The following is a 26086-nucleotide window of genomic DNA, read 5'->3' on the forward strand; positions in this document are numbered from 1 at the left end:
GGAGACTAATGGGTTAAAATCCACTTTTGATTATTTACGGTCATTCTTTCAATAACAAAGGAAAAAATCTCTACGCATTTAATAGGACTTAAAATGTTTTCAATTTAAGAATTGGTTTATTTGTGCTAGTCTTTAGTAATCTTCATAGACGCATTTTTATTTCATCAACAATCATCTCAGACACACCTTCTAACAAGATTGACTTAAAATATTACGACAGGAAACTATGCCTTCAGGAGCATGTTTATTGTGTTTGAGATGATACATCAGGTGCTCTCTGAGCTACAAAGGGTAAAAGGAAATCCTCTCATTACAAACTGACAAAGGTAAAAGGTAAAACATTTTTCACAACAGCATGAACCACATACTCAGAAATAGATCTGGGTTTAATACAAATGACATAATTCCTAGTCATCTACAGCTACTTTTATAACTTCATACAGATAATGAATTAGGCTAAAATGCACTATAATATTTGGTAGACTTCAGGACCAGTATCCTTAGTACATCACAAAATACATTTTGATATCCCAAAGAAGCAAGACTTGCAAGTAGGCGTTTTAAACATAACTAATCTACAGCTACAAAGTTCTACTCTTGATAGCATTTACCTTTTTGGGGAGTCTCCCAGGCTCCAAAGGATAAAAGCAGAGTAGAATCAGTATAACATATACACAGAAGTCCGTATTGTAAAGGCTATAAAGATTTGCAGCACAGTGAGAAGATGCCTTCTGCTCCTTCACACTGCATACAAATTATGTGAATTATGTTGCGTATCTCTTGGTCCACTGTCTGGCTATCCTGTCGTGTTCTGCTCTGTTGGTCAAATACTGAGTGGCTATGCTTCCAACCAGAGGATCCGCTGGAAAAGTGGAAAGAACATTAAAAGCTATTTTGTGGTATCTTCTTCAAGGTAGAGTTCTAATATTCTATTAAAATGAAATGCTTACTTTTCAGCAGTATCTTCATATATAATAGCTAGATTTTCAAAAGAAAAAATTTAAAGTAACATGATCATATGTATATTTTAATATTCAAGTTAGGAAAGCCCCCTTCAGCAAAACAACAACAACAACAACAACGAATTTTGAGCTATACATAAAAATAGTTAGATTTGACTTTTATGAAAGATACAGGTCTTTAATATACAAAAACTATTTTATAATTTTGGCCTTTCATTCAACAATGGAAGTATACTAGGAGGTTATATTTCTGCTTATGAATAGTTCAAAAATGGTAATTTTTAAGTAAAACCCCAGTCTTATGATACCATGCTATTTCAAATACAATGCTTCCTTCATTCTGTGCCTGATATGACTCTAATCACTATCCATATTTCCACTTGAAACCTTACTTGCCATTTTGTTTTAAGTAGAATTCTGAACTAGAGAGTGAACCTGATATAAATTTTTATTTTGATGTTTAAAAAGAAAAAAATATGTACATATGGTACAATATTTGAATTGTACCAAACCATAGCCAGTAAAAAAAACTCTCTTCCTTCCTGACTCCAACTACTCAGAAGTTTCTTTCCCTGGCAAACAACTTTTACCCATTTACAACATTACTTTCCAGAGTTCTTACATGCATTGACAACCATTTAGAATATTATATTGTATATATGTATTTTTTTCCAGTGCCTTTTATACTTAATATATCTTGAAGATATTTCCCTATGAGTTCATATAGAGTTGTCATTCTTTTAAAAAGTTACATCAATTAATGGGCATTGAGGTTGTTTCCAATACTCTAATAAATGATACAACAATGAATATCCATCTGTCTCTATCTATTGCATATGTATCTCTACCAAGCACAAGGTAACAACAGTAACAGTTTTCAGTGACTTATCAAATATTCAGAAAAAGTAAGTCAACTTAAAAAAAAAAGGTCACATAGCAAAACAAAATGTGTGAAATTTCAAGTCTAAACATCATTTTATCAAGTCAGCTACTCAAGTTTCTGAAGTTCATATGTGGCAGCATTTTTTAAAGTTATGAATTATACACAAATGATTTTATCTGAGTTTATATAATCATAATCTAGTTCAATTCTCATTGGCTATCATTTTAATATTCATTACTACTACACCTAATATAACTAATTAATTCAAAAAGGAAGGGAGAACAAGAAGCCCTCTATTATTAAAGTAGTTGCCTAAAAGCATATCGCAGAATGGAAGGAGCAGGAAAAGGAGGCGCTGGTTTCAGAGACATTGGTTTACTCTTGTTAGAAGTGGTCTGCGCACCTAAATAGTTTTAAAAGTAGAGATTCCATTAATGATGGTGACAAAATAATTAGAGAGTGGTATGCCATTAACAAATTAAATGAAGGTATTGAGAAACTTTTGGCCTAGTCTACTTCAAATGGCACTGGTAATTTCCTTACAAACTGTTTTACGGAGATCTTTCTGTCAATAACATTTACCTCTCAATCTACATTTAAAGCTAACTAAAAAAAAAAAAAAAAAAAAAAAAAAAGCACTGGTTTTTGTGTTAATAAAGATTTGCTTACCAGGGTTGCAGTCTGTCAAAAGGGAACAAATAGACAGCAAAACTTTTGAAATAGTCAAAGCGGGACTCCAGTTGTCTTTAAGGATGTCCAGACAGATGACTCCCTGACTGTTGATGTTGCAGTGATAAATTCTGGTGCGGAAAGTAACCTAAGCACAGTCACATTAAAAACAGAAGGAAAATGAATGCTATATTACCAACTAAAACACTAGAAAAAAATGAAGGGTAATATATCATAGAAGATACTAAATTATCTGACTGGAGCTAACCTTAGATTAGGTTTAATAACAGAATTAAATGGTTTTGACTCAGTTGAAATTTTTATTTTTACCCTGTATAGAAAGAACTAAAGTAAGGAATTGATCAGTTATACTTAAATAACTGATACAGTAATTCTATCTATGTGTGTGGGTACGTGTGTTTGCATACACACCCACATCATATACAACTGTGTGTGTACACACACATACAGAAAGACAGAAAGTGAGGAAGAGAAATGTTTTGATGCCAAAGGTAAGAGGAACTGATGAAGATCTTTTTTAAAACATAAAAGTGACATCACTTTCTTAGTAGAAAAGATCAGTATCAATTCAGCTAATTTTCTACCAAACGTTAGAAAATACTGGAGGATTTAGAAGGTTGGTAAAATCATTTACACTACCTGCCTTTCTGTTTCTTAGCCTTTTATTTCTACAGCTGGTTCACTGTCTTGTTAGACTAAAATATTAAAATAAAATAAGCAAGGTTTTTAGCTACTGGATAAAGGAAACTAATATATCACTGAAATGTGTGAGAGAAGAAGATAAATCATAAGAACAAACACTGCCAAGTCTCAAAACATTCACAAACACTAATTGGATAGTTAATTCATAATTGGAGTTGCCGAGAAAAAAAACAATTTCTGATCATTTGAAACTAGCAGTGTACTGTGGGCACAAAAGTGGAATCTGGGAAGAAAATATTAAATGCTCTCAAAAGTGTCTTTCTGAAAAGAATGCATGATGGGGAGGGGGTGGGGGAGCACCACACTAGTTTAGTGGGGGAGGAAGAGAGAATGCCCTTCCAGAACTGCTCTGACCAATACAGCATATACTAGCTACATGTGCATATACAGCTCTTAAATTGTGGCAAAGTGAATTGAAACAAACTGAAAGTGTTGTAAAATAAATACCAGATTTCAAAGAGTTAGTACCAAAAAGAAAACGTGTAAGATTTCATTAATAATACTCTTACATTGATTACATGTTGAAATGACAATATTCTGAATATGTTGGGTTAACTAATATAGTACTAAAATTCTGGTTTTTACGTTTTATGTAGCTCTTAGGACATTTAAAATTATACATGTAGATTTTACTATATTTCCATTAATGCTGTTCTAGAATATAGAAATAATTTATGTTCAGATCAGACATTACTACTCAATACATATGTGATTTACAAATACATTTTCAGTTATAACTACTGAACAGAGTAGCATTCATGAACGGATTTCTATTAAATATTTATTATCCTTCAAGAAGCTCAACATTTTTTCCAAACTTCAAAAAGATTTAGCACTGTAGAGAAATAATTGTTCCAAATACCAAGATCATACCAGAAATCATTTTTCACTTGTCCAACTACAGATCTTAATAACGGTTAATACTGTATATCTTAGCAACAGAGCGAACTAACACTAAAGAATTAGAAATTTAATATATGGCAATTTCAGCAAAAAACTAACATGCTAAATTTATAATCATTATATTAATCAAAATTATTGGCAAATCATATACAGTACTATATACTGTGAAATTCTTATATCAGTCAATTTCCATTTTCCATTAGAAGGTGTCAGAAAAACTTAAGAGTCTTTTTCTTCAATTAATCTTCCCCATATGCAAAAATAATTTCAAGATCTTACATTCTGATGGGACCACACGGTTAAAGCACTTTAAACACTAACAGCTGTAACTGAGAGTAAACAGTGTCTGCGGTTTGGGGTAAATACCACTATATGGAACTCTTGCTACCTTGTTAGATGATTCATTACTGAGAAATAACCCTCTTTTATTCACAAAATAAATCTGTTTATGTGCACATACACACATACACACAGGCTACATAAATTTTAAATGGTATAAATTGCAACATAAACTTTATAAAGTATAGAGAACAAAAGTTACCATGTTGGAAAGAAAAACATTTCACCGCAGTTAAGGGCTATGGACTTGAAAATATACTTTCCTCTAGAATGTCAGATATCTCTGTAACAAGAGCATAATAATGCTCATGCTTAATTCCAGTGGTTTTTACCTGCTGACTTGACCATTGTAGAAACAGAAGTTAGGGGAGGGAGCCATTCAAGTAACTGTTACGTTTAAACTTTGCAAAGCTGACGGTCATTACAAGGCACAACTCACCCAGTTCTCTGTTATCCATCTAATTCATACTTCAAATGAACTCAGAGCCAACAAAACTGAGGCATTCTGTTTCCATTACTACATCATACCCACAGAAGGAACAATATGAGTTTACTAAATATTATTCATTTCCCTCTTCTTGGCTATGAAGTTTTTGCTTATCTATAAAGATAAGGTATTCAGCACAAAATTCACATTATTAAACACTTATTTCTGGAAGCTGTCAGTTTTACTTTTTATCCTAATAAATATCTTCATTAATACCTTAATAGTTAATTAAGGTATTGTTAATTAAGGTATTAATGAAGGTTCATAGGATATTTTCCCTCATAAGCATAAAATTTACCTGCTGTACTGAGGTGCAAGGTATAGTTTTATTTACACTTAAGAATTAAACTCTTTCTGCTTATTACAAATTATTTGTGAAAAAAATAATAAATTACTTCCAGTTTTAAATTCTTTTAAAATTTTAAAATTCTTGATTACATGAAATTTTCCATATCAATCCATGAAAAGCAATGAAATCAAAATAATTGCATCAATACACATTTAAGTTTTAGAATAACCAATTAAATTTAGAGAAGGAGGATTAAATATTAAAGAATGCACTTCTAGCTTCTTACCTTTGGTGGCTTAAATGGATAATCTGATGAAAATGTGATATCCAGAAAAAACACACCACCTTCATATACAGAACCCGGTGGACCAAGTATAGTTGATCTCCATTCATAAATGTTATCTCCTTTAGGCCCAGCACTATTTAAAAGAAATTAAAAATCAGTATGTACATATATTAGCAATTCATGTTAATATCCTAAAACCAGGGAAGTGTTAAAGGTAAATTAGCAATCTAGAGCAATAAGAAGTGAAATAAGTATAAAAGAAATAAGCCCCAATGTGTTTGCATGTGCATGTGTGTAAGAACTTATTTGGAAATATTACAAACTTACAGAAGAAATGCAAGAAAAGTACAAAGAAAATCGGTATAACTTTACCCAGTCTCCATTAGCATTCTGCTCTGCCCCATTTGCTCCTCTCTCTCTCCGAAACACACACCCCTCTTAACCTGCAAGCATGCATAGGGACGCTTTTTTCTCAGTCATTTGAAAGTTGCACGCTTTATGGCCTTTTCCCCATAAACACTTCAGCATGCATTTCCTAAAAATAATCTCCTATAAATCACAATACAGTTACAATTTCAGTAAATACATTAATACAATACTTTAAACTGCCATTTGTATTATAATGTTGTCAACTGATTCTGTAATACCCTTTTAAAACATTAATTTTTCTCTGGATGCAGGACCCAGTCTTGGAACTATGTATTTCCTGTGTCTTTATTCTCCTTTAATATGGGTCCTTTCCGCCTTTCTTTAACTTTTGTAACATTAACTTTTTTTGCAGAATCTAGTCTTCTTTTTTTAAAAATGCTCATCATTTTGAGCTTTCCATGTTTCGTCATGATTTGATTCATGTAATGAATTTCTGGCTGAAATAGTATGTAAGTGATGTGTCCTTCTCATGGTATCACACTTGGATGCACACAGCATCTACCTGTACCTCATTGGTGATGTTAAGTTTCATCATCCAGACATAGTGCTATCCAATTTTCCTACTGTTTAGTTACTATTTTTTCCCTGCAACCAGTAAGCAATCTTTGGACAGACACTTTAAGACCAGGCAAATATCCTGCTTCTCATCAAAATTTCTTCCCAATATTAAGCATCCATTTGTGATTGCTATGGTTTGATTTGTCCCTGCTAAAACTCATGTTGAAATCTGACCCCCAAATGTGGCAATGTTGGGTCAGAGGGGTAGATCCCTCATGAATAAATTAATGCCCTCCCTCAGGGGTGAGTCCTCACTCTAGCAAAAATGAATTAGTTCCCAAGAGAACTCACTGTTAAAAAGGGTGGCTTTCCTTGGTTTCTCTTTCTTCCTTCCTCTCTTGCTTTGTGATCTCTTTGCATTTGATGCTTGCCTTTCCACAGCAAGCTGAAGCAGCCTGAGGCCCTCACTAGATGCAGACGCCCATCAGGTGAACCAAATAAACCTCTTTTCCCTATAACCTACTCAGTCTCAGGTATTCTGTTACAGCAATAAAATCATGATTTTCCAATTCTAGAACTTTCTCTACACTTAACAGTTACCCCTTGAGCCCTTTCTACTGCCTGTACGTATGTACAGAAGTAAGTATTATTGGTATGGTCTCATTTTTTCCCAATGCTTTGTAAGTCATTAATGCCTTTAATTATTTTGATGCCCAAATTATCGCAGGCTTGGCCAATGGAGAACCCTTTCAAAATGACTCCTATAGCCTTGCAACATGTGAGCTTTTTTTTTTTTTTTTTTTTTTTTTTTAAGCATTTCCTTCCTTTGGCATAAGGAATCCCATCCTTGGAATCAGCCATTTTTCCAAAGAGCCAGGGTTCCTTTCAATGGGCATGTTGTCAGAAAAACCAAGATCTGAGTCCTAGGTGCTACTAAGTCTCAGTTACATTTTGGTGCACTGTGCTTAACACCATTACTTTATAAAATACAAAGGACAGATAGTTCAAATAAAATCTAAACTCATAATTACTTGTCGGTAAGACGACTCATATGCCTTAAACTCTCCTCAAATATATTTTACTGCCAGTTGGTAGAAGAGCTTGGATTCCCACACCAAATTTTTAGTTCTTAAATGTGCTCTCTTCCCACTTATCATGCTGTTTGCCATAGGACAAAGTGTGCATTTAACTATAGGACAAAGTGTACATTTAACTACTACAGCAGGATAGTAAATAACTTTTCCTATTGTCTTGGAGTAGACTAAGCAGAGAATCTATGGTAGTGTGATTACTTTGCTGTACCCAAAGATACCTAGCTTAGGGCAAGTGAGGGCTAAAATCCAGGTAGTTTTGGCTACCTGTCTGGAGTTAGGGGTCTCTTTTCATTCTCATAGATGTACCATCTGTTAGACAAAACACGGGGCAAGATGGGAAGGCGTCAGGAAGGGATATGAGCAGCTGCAGAGCTGAGTCCACTGTAATTTAAACAAACCATATTAGAGGCTAACAGCTGATTGACACTCTCTCTGCCACTTTCACTGTCTTGAATCATCCATTTTTCCTTCTCTGGTGAGTGATGCCAATAAGAATCCAACAATGCCATTTCTCCCAACTTTATTATTATTTTTTTAAATCTCTATTTCTCTATCCCTTCCAGCTTCCATCTCAATCATCTTTCCTTTACAGCAAAACTCCTTGGAAATCTTATCTACACCTCCTATCTTCAGTTTCTCTCCTCTGTTATCACTTGAACTCATTCCAAACAGGCATTTCCTCCCACTGCTCCACTGAAACAGCTCTCATCCAAGGTCACCAGTGACCTCATCACTATACCTATTGATCATATCTCAGTCTTCACATTATTTGATTAGTCCAGCAACACCTGACACAGCCAATCACATCATCTTTGATACACTTTCTCTTTAATTCCCAGAATAACATACTTTGTTAGTTTTCCTACATTTCCTGGCCCCTTCTCACTCTCTATTCCTACTCCTTATCTCCCTAAACTTTAAATATCATCAGTCCTCCAGAGCTAAGACCTTACACCTCTTCTCTTTTCTACCTACCTGTACTGTTTTGGTTATCTTACGCAGTTTTATTGCTCCCAATAGCACCAATATGCTCTTAACTTCCACATCTGTAACTGCAGCCTAGATTGTTTTTGCTCTGCAAGACTATGTCAGGAGAAGACGACAGGCAATAGTTGTGGAGAAATTATTTGCAAAAGAACTATTATCAAAAATATACAATGAACAATTAAAACTCAAGAAAATGAACAACCTGATTATAAAACGGGCAAAATACCTAAACAGATTCCTCACACCAAAGATAAACAGATGGCAAGTAAGCATACGAAAACCTGTTCAACCTAATGTCATTAGGGAATTTCAAGTTAAAACAAGAAAAACATACCACTACACAACTATCAGAATGGCCAAAATCTAAAACACTAACAACAAATGCTGACGAAAATGTGGAGTAATAGGAACTCTCATCCGTTGCTAGTGGAGAATACAAAATGGTACAGGAAATGCAAAATATTTAGATTCATTTTTACGCATCTGGATGTCTACTTTGGAAGAGTGTTTGGCAATTTTCTTATAAACATAAACATATCTTACCATAAGATCCAGCAATCACACTCCTGGGTATTTATTCAAATGACTGAAAACTTATGTCCACTCAAAATCCTGCATGCAGATGTGAAAAGCAGTTTCATTCATAACTGCCAAATCTTGAAGGTGATCAAGATGCACTTCAGTAGGCGAATGGATATATAAACTGTGGTACCTCCAGACAACAAAATATTATTCAGTGCTAAAAAGAAATGAGCTATCAAGCCATGAAAAGACATGGATGAAACTTAAATGTGTATTACTAAGGAGGAGAACCCAATATGAAAAGGCTACATACTGTACGACTCTATCTACATGACATTCTGGAGGCAAAACTACAGAAACAGTAAAAATATCAGTGGTTGCCAGGGGTTAGTGGGGTGGAAGGGATGAAGAGGCACAGCATGGAGGATCTTTAAAGTAGTGAAACTATTCAGTATGGTGTGACATGGCGGGTATGTCATTATGCATGTGTAACAATCCATAAAATGTACAACATCAAGAGTGAACCGTGATGAAAACTAGGGACTCTGCATGATAATGATATGTCAATGTAGGTTTATTGGTTGGAATGGAACAACTATACCACTGTAGTGTGGGACAATAATAGCAGGGTGATTGTGTGTGTGTGCAGGGGCAGAAAGACAAGGAGTTTTCACTCAATTTCGCTATGAACTTAAAACTGCCCAGAAAAAGCTATTAATTTAAAAAATACAAATAAAGTTTAGAACAAGCAAATATTTATATATTTAAATAAGAAGTCTGTGTTTCTCTAAGTACTGGTTTATAAAAAGATTTACTAACTTTTATAAATGAGTATGTTCCAAAAATTTGTTTTGAAATCAGGTATTTTGGAACTTGAAACACATTCTGACCACAGAACTAAGGTGGTTTAAATCCTGGTCCACAAAATTTATTTAAACTATTTCTTCCGTAACATTAAATAAGGTACTGTATATCTGCAGTGAAAAATACTGAAAAGTATGATATATAGTTAGACATTTTAAAAATACATAACCCAGAGTGCCTTTAAATTGATCACTCTGGCTCTCAAAGTTCATGTAGTTGGCAGGTATTCACTCTGGCCTCTGATCTTTTCCTACTCTTTCAAACATATGTTTATAAACCAAGGAGAAAAGAGATGTAAAAATAAGGAAATTCTGGTCACAAAAGAATGAGAGGAAAAGAAAAACATTATTCCTGGAGACTTAAAGGGTGCTGAAATGACTAACAATTGACTAAGAAGGAACAGCACTGTAAAAGCGATGGCGAGGTGTCCTGTGCACAGAGAGGCACATGGCAAGTCCACCAATAGGCCAGATAAAAGGGAGGTAAGGATAAAAGAAAACCAAGGTAGAAAAGTGACCAGCAAGCATTTCACAGCAGATAGGAAAATGGAGACTCTCCTGGAAAGCAGAGGCAGAAGAAGCAGAACAAAGAAAATAAAACAAGGAATCTACCCCTGGCCTTAAGAGTGGGCACACCTTTTAGCAAAAGTGATTAAGAACTAGGTCTTGAAATGACTAGAAACTACAAACTGGGAGATAAGCAGGAAAGGAGTATTTCTGTGGCTATTACTAGATAATAAAAAGGACTAGCCAATGTTGGTGGTGTTAAATTAATGTGTGAAAGTCAGGTGTTCTCAATGATAACTGCACTGTTAACTTTCAGCACTCAACCATTTCCAGATATTTTTAAAATTCAAAATTTCTGAAAAGCAATAAGCATATACCTTAAACAGGTTAACGAAGATATTTAAATGCCACACAGACTATAGCAAACTTGTCCAACCTGCTTATTTTTGCTGTTATTGTTGTGCTGCTATTGTTTTGTTTTATGCTTTTAGCAGCCTAAAGCCATGGGTTTTTTTTTTTTTTTTTTTTTTTTGAGACGGAGTCTCACTCTGTCACCCAGGCTGGAGTGCAGTGGCGCGATCTCAGCTCACTGCAAGCTCCGCCTCCCGGGTTCACGCCATTCTCCTGCCTCAGCCTCCCGAGTAGCTGGGACTACAGGTGCCCACCACTTCGCCTGGCTAGTTTTTTGTATTTTTTTTTAGTAGAGAGGGGGTTTCACCGTGTTAGCCAGGATGGTCTCGATCTCCTGACCTCGTGATCCGCCCGTCTCGGCCTCCCAAAGTGCTGGGATTACAGGCTTGAGCCACCGCGCCCGGCCAAGCCACAGTTTTTAGTTTCTGTCTCTAGTGATCAAAGAAAAAGAGGATGAGGACGGGGCTTTACTGGCCTAACCGGAAACAGAAACTTCAAGAACCTATGACTGTATTCTTTCCCCCGGACACCCCTGCCAAGTATTTTAATTAATTCTTGACATCACCAACATCCTAACTAAATGGGAGAATTAGTTACACCTTAATGACTGTAATTTAAGCATTACATTTTCTTATAGGATGTGGCTGTGTCAGCCACCTTTCTTTTCTCAGCCTTAACAACTAGATAAGATTCACTCAGATTAATAATATGGCTAATGAAAGGAGGCATTTCAGCACCATGATTCAGTCATAATTAAGTTAAATCACGTAACTTTTACATTGTACCAAACTATATGGAAATACTTCAGTGATTCAGAAATGTATCTAGTGTCTGCAGGCTCTATACAAAATAATTTTATTTGGAAAACGTATTTTTGACTTAAAAACAGAGATACAAAATTTTAGATATGATGCCATACTGCATAAAAAAGCAGTCTAGAAAACATAGAGAATAGTAATTATAAAACCAGCTCATGTATTCACTATAAACACATATTTAAAAAGAAATTACATACAAAAGGTTACTCCATTAGGTTGGACTAAGTATTTTAATAGTCATAAGAATTTGCACACATATTCTACTGCAAAAGTATACTTTAGAACTGGTATACTTAAAATGCGTAATATTGAAAATTAAAATCAATCACTATTAATATCACCAAAATAAGCAATAACTGTTCCTAATGTTGATATGACTTTTCCCACAATGAGGTTATCAAGTTAGCATCTCAGTATGAGTAATGGGAGTAGGGGAGATTAGAAAGAGGAGCCCTTAAACTAGACCAATCTTTAGAAAAGACTGGAATGAGTTACGTAATTAAGATTATAAATAAGTTCATTTATAAGTAAGTTCATTACAAACATTTGTAGGTCAGTAAAACACATTTCAGGGATTAAGGTGCGACTCAATAAGCAGACCTGAGTTCTAAGAAGACTATTAATATGAACATATCCAACCTAGCATTGTTTAAAATAATGAAAAAACTGCATAAAACCATTATGTCTACCAATAAGGAAACAGATAATTACACAGCAATTAAAATGAATGACCTACATTTTTCAGCAAGAGATAGATCTCAAAAATAATGCTCAGTGAAAAAAGTTAAGTTGTAGGATTAAACACGTAATTGAATACCATTTATTCACATTTAAAAAAACATTAAAAAATCCCACATATTGTTTATGAATGCATACATACACACACAGTGAAAGTATGAAAACGTATATGGAAATCATGGACCAAACATACAGAATAGTTATTGCCTCCGGGCAGGAAGGAAAAAGAATGACATTGGGAAGAAAGTATGAAGAAACTTCAACTATATATAGTTTTACTTCCTTTAAAAAATATGTTCAAGCTAGAATATATGAAAGGATTATTGGATTATTACTCAAGTCTTACCTACTACTGTACGCTGAAACAAAAAAGGAAGTTTCAAAGTACACCAGAGTTCTATTTTACTATTAACATAACTAAAGAAAGATATAACATTTTATGGAGTGCCCACTCTATGCCAGGTGCTTTATATCACATCTAACTCGATAGTAGTAATCCTGTTCAAGTATTTTTTATCACAATTTCATAGACGAGAAAACGAGCCAGAAAGGTTAAGTGACTTGCCTAGGGTCATATATGCAGAGCTAAGATTCTCTTCCAAAATGTCTTCATCACAAATTTTAAAGCAATAAATCCATACAAATATTTTTAATTACCCAGCGCCTGCCAAAAATAAAATGTAAACAGATTCAGAAATAAAGGTATCTAATCACGTACTAAAGGTGATTCTGTAATGGCTTCTATTCTAGATAGACTTTTAAGTGCTTCATATAATTTGGACTATTAATCCTTTGTTACATCTGTTTTAAGTGTCCAAGAGTTCCTCTCAAACTTTAGGATTATATGTCTGAAGAGAATCCTGTTGAACAAAACAGCAGGTGACAAGATGAGTTTTTGAGCCTTTTTATGTTTAACACTTAGAATGTGGGGATGGAAGGAAAAACAAAATGATATACAATTCAAGTTTTGAAAGAGTAGAAGAAAACCCACAAGGTATCACCTTCAAAACAAATATGGTCATTTGCATTAAAAATCTATATTATCATGTAACCCTTGCCTGAAACACCTTCAATAACTGTTCAGAAAATAGTGATCAGAGTACTGCCTTGCAAAGAAGTGGATTCTTTTCCTAAAATTTTTATTAAGCAGATTCTGAATCATAAGTTTTTGAACCATCCCTTATCAGCTTCACGTCTTTTACATAAATTATTACAAATGCGTGTGTAACTTCTTGGCCCTTTTGTAAATTACTGTGATGCATGCAAGTATGATTTTTGAAACCTAGTCTTCGTTTCATATATTGAGCGTATGGCAAATAAACATATTTTTTCTTTCTGTCCAGCCCTAACAACCTTATCACATGGTCTACAGAACAGTAGTATATTCATAGTCTTTTCTTTAAAGGAATTAGATTGAACACAAAAATAAAATAGCTGGGTGTGCATGCTATATACATATACATAAATTCAGTCTGCAAAACCATCTTCATTAAAGAATTAATAACTATTTCTAGCAGAAGTAAAAAAAAATATTTATGGCATCGCCTAAGGGCTTCTATCTGCACAGATAATGCAATAATGCTTTACTGATCTAGTAATTACCATATAGTCTTTCTTCAAAACTGCTACTATAAAGCTTGCGCTTTGTCTATCTTAAGGCCTGTTATGACATTCATCATCCAAATGCAGTCAAATCTATTGTATATAATCAGAAGAAACGCTTTGTAAGAATTCTGGTACAAGTATTTTTCATTGCAAAGTACTGTACACTTATATAAACATAGGTGAAAACATTTCTAAAAGTAAAACCATACACAAGGTGAAATAATTAAAAACACACACACACTCCAAGTCCAGTCAGTTAAATAACATTGTAAATAACTACTATGGACCAAGCACTGGGATGCCAGAATAAACTGTGGGTATGGTGAAATTAAACATCAACATCTATAAGCATATTGTCTTTCACTAATACTGTGGTCACAATTTCACACTTAAATCCCTTGCTTTTTATATTTACATTGATTGTGGTGTATAATATCCGACTTAGCTAAAATACCTACACTCAAAAAGCTGCTCTGTCCAGAAGATCCTTGACTTCTCTGCTAATGATGACATAAAGAATATATTTATCCTGTGAAACTTCTCTACTCCCTCAGCTGAAATCTCCAGAAATCTCAACCCACCACTCTTTCTTCTCCTAATCGCCTCTATTCCCTCTCTCAGCTGAGTTCTATCTTCACTGCCCAAGAGAGGGAGAAAAGGTAATCTTAGCAATGAGTTGTTCATTTTAACAACCTTATCAAGGCGGTTGGGGCTTAGGAATATCCTTAGGATGCAGAACAAATTTAATTATATGAAGTACATCAAATGCTAAATGGGCATGTGTGAACTAGGCAGAGAATATAGGTGGCTTTTGTAACGTTTTTCTAAAGGAAAGCCATACCTCTATATTGCTTTCCAAACTTCAAAAGCTGTTTATAAGTGAACAGTTATTATTCCTGAGTGTTTTAGAAAGAATTATATTTATTTAGGTTGAAAGCATTTAGGAGTTCACAATTAGGGAAAGCTATAATACAGACAATTAGGGTGAGGGGAGTGGCTGGAGAAATAATATAGAAAAATAATTCTACTAACTAAAAGGGCAGATCTAGGTATGTGCTAGCAGTTCCAATGATTTTATCTTCCTACTCCTCTTCCCAAGAATGACCTCTTTTTGGTAAATGTGTGAATTCTTATGTAATCTCTATTACAACCAACCAGGAAATAGTATTGCTTATTAATCCATACTGTACCTTGTGAACCTATGAATTTCCTTTGAAATCAAAAAAAGTATTTAAGCTTTAACAATATACAAAATATAGTACTTGTCAGATTCAATAAAGGAAACAAATTCATTCATTCATCAAAGAGTGTCTACGATTTGGGGCTAGAAATCTGTACAAGGAACTAAATACACAATGGAGATTTCAGCCTAGCTGAGGATATAGATCTTAATCAAATAAACTCACACACACAAAAAAACATAAAACAGAAAATGCTACAAAGGCAAGGTATTCTTTGTTGAATGCCAGGGAAATGTTAGAGAGGTAAGGGAAGAGTCAGAGGAAGCAATACTTAGATTACTTCAGATACCCCAGTGGGGGCTAATCAGGAGAAGGTGAAAGGAAAGGGCTGGGAAAGAGGAATTCATAGCATATGCAAATGCCCTGAGGCTATTAGGAACAAGTAGCAGGGTCTGGAAGGACAATGTGGCAGAAGCGAAGGGAACATGGGAAGTACAATGAAACAGGACCTGATGAGGAAAGCTGTAACCAACATCTAGGCAGGACCTTATAACGCTACATGAAAGATACTTGTCTTTATATTAAAAGCAATAGGCAGCTATCAAAAGATTTTAAGCAACAAAGGGGGAGTGTTAAACTAATATGGACATTTTGCAAAGCCTCCTCAGGTTGCTCTGTGGAAAATGGCCTGGAAGAGGCCTGGAGGAGCTGTGGGTGGACCACTGCAGTAATGTGGGTGAAAGGTGATGACAGGCTAGACTAAGGTGGTACCAGAGACAAAGAGGAGGGACTTGAGAGTTACTTAGGAGGCAAAAAATAAAAAAATTAAAAAATTAAAAAAATCAACCAGACTTACGTTTTGAAATAGGGCAAGTGAGGAAAAGGGGGTATCAAGAATAGCTTATGGTTTTCAGACTGTATGACTGAGATAATGTATATGACATTAACTAAGATATGGACGTTGAAAAAAAGTTGGTTTTGCACACACTGGGACTAAGAAGTTTAAGAGATATCCAAAAGATAAATACGTCAAAGAGACAGACAAATAAGATAAAGGGGACTGGTCCTACAGATATAAATTTGTGAGACTTTGATACACAGGTCCTTAATGTCCTGCAGGTGGGATGCACCAAACTAGGTAAAGAGTACAGAGTAAGAAGGCGAGATGATGCCTGAGATGAGACCACCACACCTAAGTCCCAATAACACATGTCAGACCTGTGACAGGTGTATAAAAGAGGAACAAAAAAGCAAATGGAAACAAAGCAGAGGAGAGATTAATTACATGAAGAAATATGGAAAGAAGCTGGGTTTGAAAAGTGTGTTAGAAACTAAAGAAGACGTCATCTAGTCATGTGGGGATCATACCAATAAACTGCAAAAACTATCTGCATGTGTATGCTGGCAATATGAACTAATTCTTTCTGTAAAAATACAGAAGGAAATACTAACAGTGGTTACCTCTAAGAAGGATGTGGTGCTCTGGAATGAAAAGGAAACCCAATTTTCACTGTATACTCTTTCCACTCTGAATAGTTTTCTGTGTAAGTTTTAATTTGAAAAATAAGAGGGACAGGGGCCCAGTAAGTCCAAACTGGGGTGATGACTGAAGCACTAAGAGTGTTGTAAAAACACTACAGAAGAAAGTCTAAACCAGAAAGGATTTTAGGTAGGCAGAGTAATTTCTATAATATGCTTTTTTTATCAAACCCCAAACTGGCGATCTCTGACAACAGAGATTTTCCAATTCTGAAAAATCAGATTAATAAGAGCTTTGAGAAATCTTGGCTAAGATTACTTACCCTTCTTAGGTATCTTCCCTCCCCCACTCTTTGCATACTGTACAGTTTAAGGGCTCATTCAAAATTGAAGCCATTTTACCAATATATTGTAAATCTGAATTACAACTTAACCATATGTGACAGATCATCTTGTTTTCATTTTCTGCCTTTAACTTTAAGACAGGCTATGATTAGGTAAAATACAACTAACAGTTGATAAATGTGTCAAGCTTTAGTCCAGTTTATCATGAGGTTTAAACTAAGTACAGACTCCAAAAGCACCTGTTTGTCCATTAGTTTTTTTCTGTATGTTTTGCAGTTTGATATACGAGGGCAGGTACGGAAATGTATCTTCCACCAGGAAGTATTTGTGTTTTGTGCTACATTTTTGTTCAAAACCTTAATGCCTATACAGAATCCCTGACCTGCAAAAGACTCAAAATTCAATAAATGTATTTCCTGCTTATCTTTGGCTTTATGGAAGATCTTTTTCCTTGGTGGACAATGTAATTACAAAGCTTCATAATATAGTTGGCACATATGTGAGGTACTCAAGTGTTACTGATTCACTCTTCTAACATCTACTGATTACCTACCATGTACCAGGCACTAATGGGTACTGAAAATACAGTGATGAACAGAACCTACCAGGTCCTTGCCCTCACAGTGATTATGCAAATACTGAACTACACAAAATTATCCACATAAAATAATGCTGGATAAATACAAAGTCATTTAAATAAGCAGACTATATTCCAAACAGTGTATGAAAAATAGTACTTAACAAATTGTTGGTCTTTTTTTTTCCTGTCCCAACATATCCAAGGATATGTCTATATTCCCATCAGTTAACACTGGCTCACTAAAGTAATAAGGGAAGTGGGCGGGAGGGAACAGTGTGGAGAAAATCTCCCAGGTTATTCTAATAAGCAACCTTCTTAAGAGGTACTAAGTTAACTGATGTGGTTACTACATCTAAAACCATGGGTCCCAACCTTGGCTGCCAAATGTGATCACCTGTGGAGTTTAAAAACTTACCCAATACCAGCTCCCACCCCTAAGAGATTCTGATGTATTAGTCTGGGGCTTGGTCTGAGCTTACAGAGGCTTAAAAACTCCTCAGGTGATAAAATGCTCAGCCATGACTCAAAACAACTGGAGATGAGGAGAGCAGATATGCAGAAAGAATTGGAAAAAACAGAATGGAAACAAGAAAGTATTCCAATCCTCAGATATGACACAATTGCCTGGTCTCTGTAACTGTTACTCCTATTGTGCAGAAAGATGTAAGAAGCTATTATAACTTCTGCCAAAACTCATTAACATCTTTAGATTGTGGTGAATTTATTAAGGTAATAGCTGGGCTCAGCGAGGGGCATGCCAGCCTCCTCGGAAAACTTCCTCATCGCCACCTCAAAAAGCTGTAATGATAATCAACATAATATAACAGCTTTTTAAAATTGATCAAATGAGAAAATGTCTCTACAATCTTCTTTCTCATACACAGCACAAGTACTTTTGCCTATACATTTGTCTTTAAAAAGTAGATTATGACAGTTTAAGATTCTCAGCTCTTGCTGCTGCATGCTTTCTTGCCATTTCCCTCCCTCTCTTTCTGTTTATAAAGCAGCAGACTTAAAAGCATAAACACAAGGTATGCTATTAGAGAAAGGTAAAATCTTATTTTAGTATCCTATGTAAACATTTAGTAAGTTCTCTGACTTTAAATTCTAACATTTAGAAAATTTTACATAATATGAAAATAAAATGTATTATTATTATTAATTCTAGAACATTAACCAGTGCACCACTGACATTATATGACTACTATGCCATAAAATACTCCTAGAACTGAACAGTTACTGGAGAGTACAGTAAGCTAAATCAGAAACTAGTGAGCAATTAAGACTTTTGAACATAGTGGTTACTATAAGAACCATTCACAGGGACTTTAGGAATTATGTTATCTATAAGCATACAAAATAGCAAAAGGTACATTAAGAAGATCAATACACTAATCTAGTGACATAAAAAATTAGATCGGCATAATAGGGGAATTATGTCACAAATCTTGAAATTACAAAAAGCAGTTTCTACACAGTAAGTTAAAACTGAATCTTCCTTAGATAAAGCCTTACAGAAAACACAATCTCCTGTTAAAGTAAACCTGCATTCTGTCACTTCTAGTATTCTCCATTACCACTAAACATTCTTTTTTTCCACTTCTATCCCTTATGATCGGGGTTTGCCCTGAAGTTGTCTTTGGCATCCTTCTTGCTATACACAGTGCCATAGATAATACAAACTATACCTATTTATCGCTTAGAGATTTCATCCTGTTTTATATAAACTACATATAATCAGTTTCTAAATCTTTAGTAGTAGCATTGTATATTTTGCACTATTCACTTTTTAAGTACTTATTGAACATTATACTTTTCCGACCAACCGTCACCTCAAACTCAACAAAATCAAAATTATCTTTAACATAAAACCTGGCCCTACCAAAGACCAGAAATTGTAGTACTTGGGAAAAATGTGGAGGGATAGTCATGCTCAAATACCACTAGGTCGGAGGAGAAATACAGCTTTTTAAAAATTCTTAGCCACATGTATCAAGAGTCATTTGATCAAGTAATCCCACATCCAAGAAGCTATCCTAGGACAAAAAACAGAGATGTGAATAAAAGTTTTTGTGTTAGGAGGCTCAAAGCAAAATAACAATAGGGAAACTCAAAATAGCTTAAATGTCCAACTAAATGATAATGGTTAAACCACTTACAGTTTTCAATCAATCATGATGTAGCCACTGAAAAAAAATTCAAGATTTTGAAGACTGTTAAATGACATGGAGAAATGTTCATGACAGATTAAGAGGGAAGAGTAGATCACAAAACTATATATACATAGCAGTAATCGTATTGTGTAAACAATTTGTATATGTGTATACAATATGTCTACGTGTATTTCCTTTTATATCCTCATTTCCATTTGCTTTCCAGTCTAAATTAGGATAGATATCACCATAATGTTTATAGTGAACAGTACTAGGGTCTGCTGAGATGACTCTCCACACATGTGGACAATCTAGTTGACTGGCATAACCATCATTCCTGACTCTTGAATTTATATGCTACTGGTAAGCATTCATTTTCTTATATTTATTCACATATAAGTATTTAGTAAAAAACAGAACATACCATGGATACAATGAAAAAATGCGTTCAGGTTAACTTGTGGCATCATGTTTGAACTCAAAAAGTTTCAGGTCTTGAAGCATTTCAGATTTCAGATCAGAGATGCTCAACCATTATACTTCTATTAAAAACAATTTTTTTTTAAATGGCACTTTCATTTATTTTTCCAGTTGTACAGGCATAAAACTTGACTTTTAAGCTTCCTTGCTCACCAGACATCCTGAAGGTTCTTCTGAATAATCTTTCTTATAACAATAGAGAGGAAGCAGTAAATTGTATTGAAAAGGCTTGGAAATCACACAAGATCTAAAATCTGGTTGCATTTTCCAGATGTGTGACGTCTAAATTACTCAACTTTTCTCCATTCGTATGTGATGGCACCTGCCTTTGGAGTTACAGTGAAGTTGACAGCTCCTACTATTATGTAATTTTCTTTATCACTACTTCCAACCCAGATACTTAGCACATTTGACCTGGGACTCAATTATGGATGTTTAGAAATGACAGGTCTTTAGATATCATTTACTATGGGTCCCTGGTTTTACAAATGAGGAAACTGAGGTCAGGTGCTTGCTCAAGGCTCCAGAGCTAATACGTGGCAGAACCTGAATTCTAACCTGTTCCATGACTTCCAGTTTGGCACTCTTTCACAGGCATCCTTAGAGAACTTCTCAGGACTTTGCTCATGCCATTCTTTCCTACCTCCCTGATGACTACTGACTCTTTCAATATTCTTTATCCGAATTCAATTAATAAATAGAAGGCCTTCCCTAATTCCAAAACGGACTTATCCCTCTTTTTGAACTCTAGTACAGATTGCTGTTTGGCTTTTTGACTAGGTCACATTGATGGAGGTCTAACCAGAAGAGCGCAGCCGCTTAAAGTTAAATCAGAAAACATCAAACATGTAAATAGCCCCTGAAGGCACAGAATATTAACTGATGTTTCACAATACCCTTGAATTAACAAGGAAAGACTGAGCAACACTCAGCACATATTCTCTGATTCCTAAGACAGGCAAACATTAATTTTCAAACATCTGGAAAGCTTAGAATGACTGATGGGCATAAGGTAGACTTAAAAGATGTGCCAATTAAATGCAATGTGATATCCTGAAACAAAAAGGACATTAGTGAAAAAAACTGGTATAAAGCCAGGAGTTTAGTTAATATTAATTTGCCAATATTAATTTCTTAGTTTTGACAAATACAGAAGGCTCCACAATTATATTCTCATTTCCACTTGCTTTCCAGTCTATGGTGATAGGTATCACCATAATGTTTATAGTCAACAGTACTAGGCTCTGCTGAGATGACTCTCCACACCTGATGGCAAGGAAGAGGTGTTTTGACTCACACTCCACTGCTCTTCCAGACCATGCTGCCTCCTGACAGTGGTTTGGCTGTCATTCAATCCACCTAGTGAAAGTACTGGCCAAAAACGTAATTCCTATTTGACAAAAGCTTATTACCACAGTTTCTGTGAGCAGTGTGCCACATCACACCTGTAATCCCAGAACTTTGGGAGGCTGAGGCAGGTGGATCATGAGGTCAGGAGTTTGAGACCAGCCTGGTCAACATGGTGAAACCCCATCTCTACTAAAAATAGAAAAATTAGCCTGGCATGCTGGTGCGTGTCTGTAATCCCAGCTACTGGGGAGGCTGAGGCAGGAGAATTACTTGAACCTGGGAAGTAGAGGTTGCAGTGAGCCGAGGTTGTGCCACTGTACTCTAGCCTGGTTGACAAAGAGAGACTCCATCTCAAAAAAAATAAATAAATAATCCTTACGTTGCACACTGCTCACAGAAAACCCTGACATCCATTTTAACAATTAAAATAGATCTATACTGATCATCTATATAAAAAGTAGTATGTTACGTTCTAAGCTTCTATTACTGTTCGATGCCCGTGCGAGGAGAGGTAAAGGGCTTTGGTTCAAGCGCTATTTGATACTCTACATGAAGACTACAAAAAAAAAAAAAAAAAAAACACTTTTTTTTTTTTTTCTGAGACGGAGTCTCTCTCTGTCGCTCAGTGGCATGATCTTGGCTCACTGCAGCCTCCGCCTCCCAGGTTCAAGCAATTCTCCTGCCTCAGCCCCTCGAGTAGCTGGCACTACAAGCACGCGCTGCCACGCCCGGCTAATTTTTGTATTTTTGGTAGACAGGGTTTCATCATGTTGGCCAGGATGGTTTTGATCTCCTGACCTCATGATCCGCCCGCCTTGGCCGCCCAAAGTGTTGGGATTACAGGCATAAGCCACTGCACTCGGCCCTGAAGCATTTCTTTAGAGAAAAGGAATTGTGTTGAAGCATCAGAAGGCAGCTCTAAGAGTCTACTTATGAAACTTCAAGTCTTCTGCTCTTCTAAGGTAAAAACTAGCTCATTTACTGCACAGTCTAACTCTCTGGATCTAACAACATGACAGTAAGGAGAATGATTTTATACAAATTCAAGAAACTGTTAAATGACATTTTAAACTATGATTATTTTGAATACCATAGCTACTAAAAAGTGATTTTGTCATCAGACTAAACTGTTTTCCCAGTATTTTTTACCTATGATCCATCTGAAATCTCTATAATTTGTAGTATACCTTATAGTATTTGTATTTACACATATACCTTATAGTATATATGTATAGTAAAATATATATACCTTATAGTATATGTACTTTACCTACGATCCATCTGAAATCCTATACTTTGTAGCATACCTTATAGTAAATAGAAATTACATTTCATTCTAACATTACATGTTTAGATGTTATAGTTCTTTTATATATCCCAAAGCAGCCAGCATAATGCTTTCCACATAACAGTTGCTCAATAAATGCTTGCTGAATGTCAACCACGGAAAACTGCACTGTGGCACAAAAATGATTCTTTATAAAAAAATTTTCCTATCCACTAATATTTATTTTATGTAAATCATAAGGCAGGCACTGTAGTAGGGATAAAAGGAAAAAATGCCATCTAATTAAATTTATTGTTATGAAAAGGCTAAATGCAATACAGTGTAATATGTGCAGAACTAGAGACAGGTCAATGTCCCGTGGAAGGACGAAGAAGGATGTATCAAAATTGCTTAAATGGGTAAATCAGAAAGTTCTATGAATATATGACTAAAAAGCTATCTTCCATTTACTCACTAAGAAGAACACAAACATATTTTCCTCCCCAATTTAAGTATATAAATTTTTAGAAATGTCAAGGAAACAGTCAAATGGCCACTTCAAATACTTATTAGTTTAGCTACAGATATTAAAAATCACCCCATATAGTAAAATATAAATACAGTCAGCCCTCTGTACCTATGGGTTCTACATTCACAAATTCAACCAACCACAAACACAAAATATGCAGAAAAAAACTAATAAGAAATAATACAAATAAAAAGCCAATACAGTTTAACAACTATTTACATAGAATTTATATTGTATTTGGTATTATAAGTAATCTAAAGATTATTGAAAGTATACCAGAAGATATATATAGGTTATATGCAAACAGTATGCCATTTTATACAAGGGACTTGAGTATTCTGAGGACTTTGGTATCTGTGGGAGTCCCAGAACCAATCCCCCAAGAATACCACGGGATGACATTTTATGAAAATTTTATTCAACTCCTAGACATCAGTGTCTTTGTCGTTACTAAATTATTGAGATGAATTTTTTGCCTTTGCAACTGACACTATTAGAAATTTTATCATGACCAAACTTAGCATTTGTACACTTGTTTTTTTTGTAGAGATGGGAGTCTTGCCATGTTGCTCAAGATGGTCTCAAACTCCTGAGTTCAAGCAATCTGCCCACCTCGAAATCCCAAACGCTGAGATTACAGGCATGAGCCACCACACTAGTCCCTGTCTTCTCTATAATCACATTTTATGAAAATTTTATTCAATTCCTAGACTATCAGTGTCTTTGTCATTAGTAAGTTATTGAGATGAATTTTTTTTTGACTCTGGAATTGACACTATTAGAAATTTTATCATAGCCAAAATTAGCATTTGTACGCTATTTTATTTTATTTTTATTTTTATTTGTAGAGATGGGAGTCTCATCAGGTTGCCCAGACTAATGGCTGGCCTCAAACTCCTAAGTTCAAGCAATCCTCCCACCTCAGCCTCTCAAAGTGTTGCGATTACAGGCGTGAGCCACCACACCAGTCCCTGTACACTCTTAAGACAATGTTTTTACATTTGACACCTGGGCGACCACAGGCATTCTAGTTATAAGTTGCCCTCCCAGGTGCTCTAGGAGCCAGAATGCTCATCTGCACCTACTTTTTGATTTAAAAGTATATTCATTACATTTTCAATGTAACCATTTATTGTATTTTTCAAACACTTTTAATCAGCTTTGTTGAAGTATATTTACAATAAAATTCACCATTTTGAAATAAACACTGGTAAGACAAATGTATACAGTCCTGTAACATCACTAAAACCATGCTATAGAACATTTCCACCACCCCAAAAATGTTTCCTCATGTTCCTTTGAAGTCAATGTCCTCTGTCCCCATTCCCTACTCCTCATAACCACTGATCTGCTTTCTGTTAGTATAGTTTCGCCTTTGTTGAAATGCTGTTATTGGAGAAACATACAGGGCATAGACTTTTATCACTGGATTCTTTTATACAGCATAATGCTTTTAGACTTATACATGGTGTGTGTTTATGTCTATCAATAGTTCGTTCTATTACATGGATATAGCACCCAATTGCTCAGATGAAGGACACCGGGTTGTTTGCAGTTTTCCACTATTATAACCAGAACTATATAAACATTCAAGTACATCTTTGTGTGAACATGTTTTCATTGCTCTTGAGTAAATGCCTAGAAGTGGTACTACTGGTTACTGGTTTCCCAAAGCTGTCATATCAAAATATCACAAACTAGATGGTTTAAAACAATAGAAATGTATTTTCTCACAATTCTAGAGGCTAAAAGTATGAAATCAAGGTGTCAGTAGAGCCACGCTCTCCTAAATCAACTAGGAGAGTCATTAGAAAAGAACGTTCCATGTTTTTTTCTTAGCTTCTGCCACTGCCAGGAATCCTTGGCAGTCCTTGATTTGCAGCTGTATAAAAACAATCTCTTCCTCTGTCATTACGTGGCATTCTCTGTAAGTCTCTGTCTTCACAAGGCCATCTCTCCTCTGTATCTCTCTTAAGAACACAAATCCTTCTGGATTAAGAACTCCCTACTCCAGTATGTATGATCCCATCTTTAATTATTTATACTGCAATGACTCTATTTCCAAAAAAAAAAAAAAAAAAGTCACATTCTGAGTGCTGGAGGTTAGGACTTAAACATACCATTTTGCAGGACATAATTCAACCAGTATCACTGAGTCACATGTAGTAAGTGTATGTTTATAACAACAAACCGCAAAACTGTTATCTAAAGTGGCAGTACCATTTTGCCTTCTCAATGGTGATGTATGAGGAGTTTCAACTGCTACATATCCTTCCTAAAACTGTTTTTTAAAAATTATTTTAACCCTTCTAGTCAGTATGTAGTTGTATCTCATCGTGGTTTTAATTTGCATTTTTCTAATGACTAATGATGTGTAAGCACCACTGTTATTCATACAGCTTCATCAGTAACATGTCTATTCAAATCTTTTGTCTATTTTAAATTGGTTTGTCTATTAAGATATAAGACTTATATGTTAAGACTTGCATGTTCTGGATACAAGTCTTCTATCAGACAGAGGATTTGAAATGATTTTCTCCCTTTCCGTGACTTGCCTTTTCATTTTCTCAACAGTGTCTTTTACTTTAAGTTGCATTTGTCAATTATTTTATTTCTTGCTTTTGTCCTAAGAAATTTTTACTTAATCCAAGGGCATAAAATTTTGCTCTTGTTATATTCTACAAGTTATAGCTTTAGCTCCTACATTTA

At 35.1% G+C, this 26086-nt stretch overlaps 1 protein-coding gene across 2 annotated transcripts in view; it reads right to left on the reverse strand.

Annotated features, from left to right (window-relative positions):
• Nucleotides 1-225: 225 nt before the first annotated feature.
• UBE2E3 (ubiquitin conjugating enzyme E2 E3) overlaps nucleotides 226-26086 on the reverse strand; it is an 83569-nt gene continuing 57708 nt past the window's right edge. For both annotated transcript variants that reach the window (XM_030916695.1, XM_010368677.2), the window contains exons 4-6: nucleotides 5542-5674; nucleotides 2515-2662; nucleotides 226-862 (exon numbers count right to left, since the gene is read on the reverse strand). In XM_030916695.1, the coding sequence (XP_030772555.1) occupies nucleotides 765-862; nucleotides 2515-2662; nucleotides 5542-5674 (379 nt within the window). In that variant the 3' untranslated portion in view covers nucleotides 226-764. The remainder of the gene's footprint in view (nucleotides 863-2514; nucleotides 2663-5541; nucleotides 5675-26086) is intronic.

Source organism: Rhinopithecus roxellana, chromosome 14 (genome assembly GCF_007565055.1).
Source record: "Rhinopithecus roxellana isolate Shanxi Qingling chromosome 14, ASM756505v1, whole genome shotgun sequence".
Classification (NCBI taxonomy): Eukaryota; Metazoa; Chordata; class Mammalia; order Primates; family Cercopithecidae; genus Rhinopithecus; species Rhinopithecus roxellana.